Source organism: Dermacentor silvarum, chromosome 1 (assembly GCF_013339745.2).
Source record: "Dermacentor silvarum isolate Dsil-2018 chromosome 1, BIME_Dsil_1.4, whole genome shotgun sequence".
Classification (NCBI taxonomy): Eukaryota; Metazoa; Arthropoda; class Arachnida; order Ixodida; family Ixodidae; genus Dermacentor; species Dermacentor silvarum.
This window is the reverse complement of record NC_051154.1, coordinates 257,347,914-257,355,730: the sequence shown is the minus strand read 5'-3', so window position 1 is coordinate 257,355,730 and position 7,817 is coordinate 257,347,914. Positions and strand designations below refer to the sequence as shown.

Below are 7,817 nucleotides of genomic sequence, written 5' to 3'. Positions count from 1 at the left end.
GAGCACATCTCTGGGCGAATTACCTCACCCGGTAGACAAGGCGGCCGTACACCGGATGCTAGGCGTGGCGAACTACTTTGGCAAATTCATACCCAACCTGGCCGATAAGACGAACCTGCTGCGCAGTCTTTTAAAGAAACACGCCATTTTTGAATGGACAGAGAACCATGCGCGCGAGTGGGCAGTTATTTGTGAGCATCTAAGCAAACCACCACTGCTCGCCATCTTTGACGCGTCCAGAGAAACAAAAATCTCTGCAGATGCTTCAAAATGCGGGCTAGGAGCAGCTCTTCTGCAACGTGACGGTGACGCTTGGCGGCCAGTTGCCTATGCATCCCGCGCTGTGAGCGCTGCAGAACAAAGATACTCTCAGATCGAGAAAGAAGCGATGGGAATTACCTACGGCTGCGAAAAGTTTCACCAGTTTGTATATGGACGCAAGATTGTTATTGAAACTGACCATCGTCCGTTAATTGCCATAGCTACAAAAGCTATTGGTGATATGCCTCCGCGACTTCTGCGTTTCTTTCAGCGTTTGTTCACCTATGACTTTGATCTTCACTTCGTGCCAGGCAAACAGCTGCTCCTGGCGGACATGCTGTCAAGGGCGTCACCAACTGCCGCAGGGGATACCGATGGATTCAACGAGGACGTGGAAGTCCATGCAACAAGAATTGTGTCCGAGTTGGTAAGCAAAAAGACCATGGATCGCCTGAAAAAGGAAACGGCAGCCGATACCGAGTTGCAAGCTGTTATCAACCACTTAGGCGGCAAGGGAAATCTTGAAGGCACATTGAAACCATTCGCATCAGAGTTGTCACTCGTAGAGGGCATTTTATTTAAGGGATGCAAAGTGGTTATCCCTAAGTCGTTGAGGCCAGAAATACTCGACCGCATTCATGAAGGGCACTTGGGTATGAATAAGTCCAAAGCAAAAGCTCGACGTTTGGTTTTCTGGCCAGGGCTTAACGTGGACATCGAGAAGATGCTACAGCGCTGTGCATCCTGCCGCAAGTACGCTTACGCTCAGCAAAGTGAGCCTCTATTTTTAAGGCCCGCACCGCAATACGCGTGGTACAGAGTCGGAGTCGACATCTTCCAGCAAGGTGGAAATTCATACCTTTGTGTCTTCGATGCTTTGTCCAATTTCCCAGAAGTCGAAAGCTGAGTGCCATTTTTGCTAGATATGGCATCCCAGTAGAAGTTTGCAGCGATAATGGACCTCAGTTTTCATCCTATGAATTTGCACATTTTGCCTCCAGGTACGACTTCCAGCATGTGACGTCTAGCCCCAGATTTACTCAGTCCAACGGTCTCGCTGAGAAAGGCGTTCAAATTGTAAAACGAATCATGAAGAAGACGGCGGAAACAAAACAGGACTTCTGGCTTGGGCTACTCAGCTACCGTTCGTCACCCCTCGAAGATGGTCGTTCACCGGGTGAGCTCCTCCAAGGCAGACGCCTGCGCACGAGACTTCCAGACTTCAGCCACCACTCAAGCGTTTCCGTGACTAAACACAAACAGCCCGAAGCTCGTGGCAGATGCTTACCAGCACTCAAGAAAGGCGAAGTCGTACGGGTCCAAGACAAGGCATGGGCCAGGAAGGCGCAAGTGCTAGGACGAGTCGCACCAAGATCTTACGAGGTAGCCACGGAGGACGGCAGACGGTTACGACGTAACCGGCGTCACCTACTGAGGACACGTGAGCAGTATCGTGAACAACAAGTCCAAAGTGAGTCTTCATCGAGCGATGAAAGTGATGGTCCCACCGAGATCGGAAGACGCAGGAGACGGATGATGCGCCTGGTGTGCGAGAGCTCGGGCGGCATCGTGGGCGGCTTCGTTTCCAGCCAGACCCGAATGACCAGGGGCCCAGATGATCTGTACGCGGCGTTGCCTTGAGGCGGGAGTGCAGGAGAGTATTTTCTGTACTTGGGGTGCTATGAGTCCTCTTGTGTAGTTGCGAATGGCCGTTTTTGAATCGCTGATGGTGTAGTGCGCATTGGTAGAGGCATAGGCCAAGGCGATGGCCGTTTCCTCTCCTTCTTCGGCTTGAGTGGTGAGTGTTGATGCGGCCGCGACGAGGCGGTACTGCGAGCCCGCGACTACGGCGACCGCCATGGCGTTCTGGTGGGGGTATTCCGCGGTGTCCACGTAGGCTACATCTGCGGCGTGGTCGTAGCGCTTTTGTAGATGTTTAGCTCTGTCTGCACGTCGCTCCTGATTGTGTTCTGGGTGCATATTACGAGGTATGGGCGATATAACTAACTGAACGCGAATGTTTGGAGGGACGGGTACTTTTGGTCCGAATTGGCTGGTGTAGGTTATGCGTAGGGTTATTATGGGGAGGCCGCGTTGACGGGGGTATGAGCCATTCGTTATCTTACGTAACGGACATATTTAATTTTGAAGCAATTCAATTTTCAAGAATCACAAGCGGCAATGGCGGGCGAATGCTGCTAACCATGCCGCCGAGCAATCTCGAGACATCGAACGGAAGCGACAACGGCGGACTGTGGGCATACCGTAAGTGACGTCGTTCTCTCCGTCACAGCTGAACGTGTGTGTAACCTCATAATTTAGAAATACTTTAATGAACCCTCGGGATTAACGCACTGATAAACACCGGGGCCGCACGTTTCAGCTTCGCTGGTTAACCATCTTCACGGAGTGGAAGGGCCGACGGATATTTTTTTAACTTACCTTGAGTTTTCTTGAACGTAAAGTGTTTTTTTTTCATATTGGGCCTTTTATATTTAGTGTGTTTTTTTTTGTCGTAATATATGATGAATTGTTCTATCATTTCTTTTTTTAATCATTTCCCTCGTTCTTGCTTTTTCTTTTGTTTTTTACTTCCGTTTTCTTGTAGTTCTCTCTCTTTTTTTTACTTAATTTTTGTTACTGTACCCGTACCGCAGCATTTACACCGGAGAGTGGTTCCTGAGCACCATAAATGAACACGTAATTAATTAATTGATCAACATTATGATTAGCCGGAAATATGTAAACACTATTCTAATATCTGCAAGCTTTTACGTCCCGCAACATTTACAACTCCTGATGTCGGCCACACCTATATATTCTGCATTTAGTCGGCCGTCCTCCTCACCGATTGCGGTGATCTCCTGCGCGCCAGTATAAACGAGCTTCGCCGACAGCAGTCGCGTGTATTGCTTCCTCGGTTTCAGTTTACACAGGAATTTCGACGGCACAATTTCTGCTTAATTTGATATTGCGCTCTACCCTTCCAAACAAACGCTCAATCCGCCTTCCTCATGAGCGAACGAGACAGCGTGCGTGAGGATTTGTGTTTCGAATGCACATGCAGTTCTCATGCGAAGAACGAGCCCACGGAGGAGGAGCGTTGTGGTCTTAAGAAAACACACGTGCTCACCGCGGTTGAAGCGGGATAGTGTCATCTTCATGATCGCCGGTCGTATATAGGACGATGATACGGAGGAGCACAACAAATAAATGTTTGTATCTCTGTCTCTCTCGAGTCACTTTGTGGCTTTACTGCTGTTACTACAATATTAAGTATGGTAAACAGGAACGGTAAGGTTACTCGTTCGGAAATCCCGAAAGCGCTTATGCTGCAGAAGGGCGTGCCGTTTTATTAAGGAAAAAAAAATGAGGGAGAAGTCATAACCTTGTTTTCAAGTTACTAAGTGGGGCCAATGACGCCACTGCGCGACGTCGTAGACTTCGCGGACTCGGTCACTTTTGCGCAGAAAAACGCCATGACAGTTTTCGCGTTGAGTACACTTTCCAATTTAGAAGTGAACGTGTTATTTAACTACTAAGCGCAAATTAACTAGTTTCGGCCTAGGCATATAGCTGTGTTGTACGAAGTCGCATGGAGGTAATTGCGGCGGGTTTTCTAAGGCGTCATTGCCACCAGTTCTCTTCGTGGCACCTCAAGCCAGTGTTCTCGTTAAATGTCGCTTATGTTATATTGTCAGTCCGTTCTGAAAGACTTCGCTTAATTATTTTCTTTTGGTATCCCTTTAGCAAAATTGACTGGCAGCGCCTATAACACTTCTCTATAGAAATAGTAAAGCTGACGAGGAACGAGTGACTGCACAGCTATACGTGGATTTACGTGGCATCGTATTGTCGCAGCAACGCGAGGGCGCCACTTGTGATGAGGACGACTCCATTGCATGCTTACTGCAATTGCACGTCACGTGCACGTTCATATCACAGGGCTGATGATGGAAGCATGGATGACCTCCAACATTCAGGTGCTTAAGGCACAAATGTGAGGAAACGGTATGCACGACATCCCGCGATTATATCCGAAGGCAATAAGAGCTTATATAAAATGTTCGACTGAACGTCTGGGCGCCACGACCCCGAGTCTTTATCTAAGCAACGCTCTAGATCCGCGGCCTATAGACCTTCCCCAGCAGAACTCGCTGGACATCACCACAATGCCCTCTGGATTGTTGGGAACCCACGTAATCATCAGCTTAAAAGCCCGGAAGAAAGCGGCAGCACGTGCTCTTTAGGCTCATGCGCAACTCTCCGAAGGCGTGTTAATTCTCTTTCCCCAATGGGAAGTTTTATACGAAAGCTTGATTGATTGATTCACGAGGTTTAACATCGAAAGCGTCACACCGGATAAGACTGACGCCGTATATAGTGCAGAGCGCTGGATCATATTATTGACCCCATGGGCTTCATTAAGGTGCGCCAGAAGCTCGGTACACCGGCGTTCTTGCGTTCCGCCCCCACTGAGATGTCGCCGCCACGATGGAGAATCGAACCCGTCACCTCGTGCTCGGCAGCGGAAGGCCACTGGGCTATCGCGACGGGTAGGTCGGATTCATAGTGATGAGCTTCATCGTAAAACGAAAACGCACATTATTTGAAGCGTCGGAAATGTACGTAGAACGCTCAGTGCGCATTAGAGTGTTTTAGCTGAGCGCTTGCTGTCCGCTCCGCTCGGACCGGCATATGCTAGCGAATGCCACACAACCGCTTAGCGGGAATGCTATTGCGCTTGCGCACAACGCTCATACCAGCAGCGGAACGAAGACCGCATCCCTCGCTCCGCTGCAAAGCCGACTGAGCGGAGCGTGTCTACTCGGCCTCTTCGTCGTTTTGCAAGCCGAGTTGATAGCGCGTCGCTTGCGTCTCGGCAAGACGCGCTTATCAAATGCGAAATCTACGCAGTTCCCTGCACTATCTCAGAGCGTGAAATCTGAGCGGAGCGGAGCGTAAGCGGCGCTCTGCTAAAACTGTCTATTGACACCAGGCTGCACTTGTTCGCCATAGCGAGGCGTGTTTTTTGCAGGGAAAGGAGTAAAAATAGACGTGATAGCGCACAACCGCCGTGATCAGGTGGCGAATAGATCGGTGCGGTACGCTTCACACCTCCTAATTTTTTTTTCTCTCTCCCTCTCCGCTGCCTCCGGCACCACTGCACGCTGCATTTAGTGCTTACACGCACGGCTCGCGCGAAAACACAAGCGGCGCGCAAAGACGCGACCGTTGGGGAATAAATAAATAGACGGCGCGGCGCGCTCGGCCACCTGTTGCGGCCCCGCTGAAGGCCGGCGGTAATCGAAGCCTGCCGCTGCTTCTCGGTTTTATTGCTTTTGGCCGCGCGAATGGCCGCGCCTGACTTCCTGGCAACCTTTGGAGCGCGGAGCTCCCTTCGTCAGCAGCCGGGTCGAACGCGCGTGAGAAATCCGCGCGCGGCCGGCTTTTCTTTTTGCCTCTCCGGTTGGCCGTTTTCGCCGCCAGCAGGGCGAGTGCGATGAGCTGCGCCGTGCCGGAAGCGCACCACTCTCTTCCTGCCTGCGCTGCGGTGCAGAATGCGAAGCGGTGTACGCGTCGGGCAGCAACTAGTCAACGCGGCGAAGCGTGCGGCACCGCGCGCATATTGAATACAGGCGGCATCTCCGCGCCGGCGCGGAGTTTGGCACGAAGCGTGCTCGCGCCGTGCGCTGACATCAGTGACCGTTGACGGCGCGTTACTGTGACGGCATATGCTTTTCCCTCTTCTCTGCGCGTTCGTGTGAAGGATTCGTGCTGTACCAAGAGGCGGAGAGAGTATACTGTATGGGTTCTCGCGCGACGCTATAGTATACGCAACGTGGCCGATCACGATGCAATGGGATCAAGACTTGTATGCGAGTATATAGGCCCGTGTTCGACGAAATAGAAATAAAATGTCAGAACGTCTCTGCGAGAACGTTGCGGAGTATCTTTCCAGCGATTGTCTCTCTATCTCTCTTGTTATTAGAGTGGTTAAGAGAAATCACAGGCACGTTGAAAGATGCGAAGCCATCATTGTAGGTGTGATGAGGAAAGTGCCGTGTAGTTCGGGATTTCCACTTTCCCGGTGCGATATTGGGGTGCGGTAAGCTACTCCTCACTGTAGAAAGGGAGTCAGCAGGCACAAAGATAATGGCAAGCTAAGCTTACCTATTGGCGTCTCATTAAAAAGAAAAGAAAAACGCAGCTCCAAGGCAATGTTGACGCGAAACTTGTTCTTTGCCTGCCCACCCGGGTTTGGCGCGGCCACTGCTGTCTGCTCACTGCTGCTCGGTCGGTCCGTATCTCGTGGATATAGTCGGGTTATATTATATATATATAATATATATATATATATATATATATATATATATATATATAACCTGAATACTTAATGTCGGCTCATATGTACCTCTAAAGCAGACCGCCATGTCAGTGGAATAGCATCTTAATGGAATAGTTTACTTGATGTTATTTGATTTAGCCGTTCGCTGTTACGCGAGAGGTACGTAATCCTTTAGTGTACCTAGATATCAATCGTACTGCTTTGTGCATACACCTGTCATCGTCGACAAGAGAGAGAGAGAGAGAAATGCAAAGGAAAGAGAAGTTAACCAGAGGACACACACACACACACACACACACACACACACACACACACACACACACACACACACACACACACACACACACACACACACACACACACACACACACACACACACACACACACACACACACACACACACACACACACACTACAGAACATTTTCTGTGGGCGTCGTCACACAGTCTGCGTTACATAGTCATACACAGTGTCAGCATTCCCACTAATACATTCTATGTATTAGTGCACACAATGCACAACCACTAACTTGTCACACAGTCCAGTGCCTTTTAAATAACGCTGCAGTGCCCTTCATATCGGCTCGCGCTGATGTTCGTGTAGGCCAGTTTCCAAGAATTTTAATTTCCGTGAATGGGTGCTTGTTTAGTTGGTCTAGCGTGGCTGAGAGGGCTGCTCTTTCCGAGTGCACTCGCAAAGAAAGTGCACGATCGTTTCGCTGCACGCGCAGAATTAAGTCACAAAATGGGCTATTGGCCATTCTGATCAGAAGGAGTACGTATTTGAAGAAAGCTACTCCAAGCCACTGACGGGCTAGAAGGGTGCAGTCACGTCTACGGAGCTGTAAATTAGGGTTCAGGATCAAGGCGTGCACTTTGAAGTCGGATGAATTCCACTGCTCCAATGTTAGGTTACGCGCACTTTCGTTGCGTCGACTAGCGAAAGAGGAATGGCAACGTAGTTGACGCCTCCGTCATCGTGACATCACTGATGCGTAGACGTCTTACGCTGTGCGTCCACCTGATTTGGTGTTTGCGTTTCGGCATAGCTTGTGAGCGGTGTCCAGCGATGCCTGATCGACCGGGCCAGCCGGATAGCAGCAGCAAATGGGGCCCTGGACTGAGTGCTCCACCCTCTGGGACTTTATTACAAAACACCAAATAAAGTTTTCTACTACTACTACTACTACTTGTGAGCGGTGTATTGC

At 50.1% G+C, this 7,817-nt stretch overlaps 1 protein-coding gene across 1 annotated transcript; it reads left to right on the top strand.

Moving 5' to 3' along the window:
* Positions 1-562: 562 nt before the first annotated feature.
* LOC125942652 (uncharacterized) lies at positions 563-4,265 on the top strand. The gene is made up of 3 exons (XM_049660867.1): positions 563-688; positions 1,263-1,783; positions 4,207-4,265. Exons 1-3 carry the CDS (start codon positions 636-638, stop codon positions 4,263-4,265), a joined length of 633 nt encoding a protein of 210 aa, XP_049516824.1. The 5' UTR covers positions 563-635.
* Positions 4,266-7,817: the final 3,552 nt, after the last annotated feature.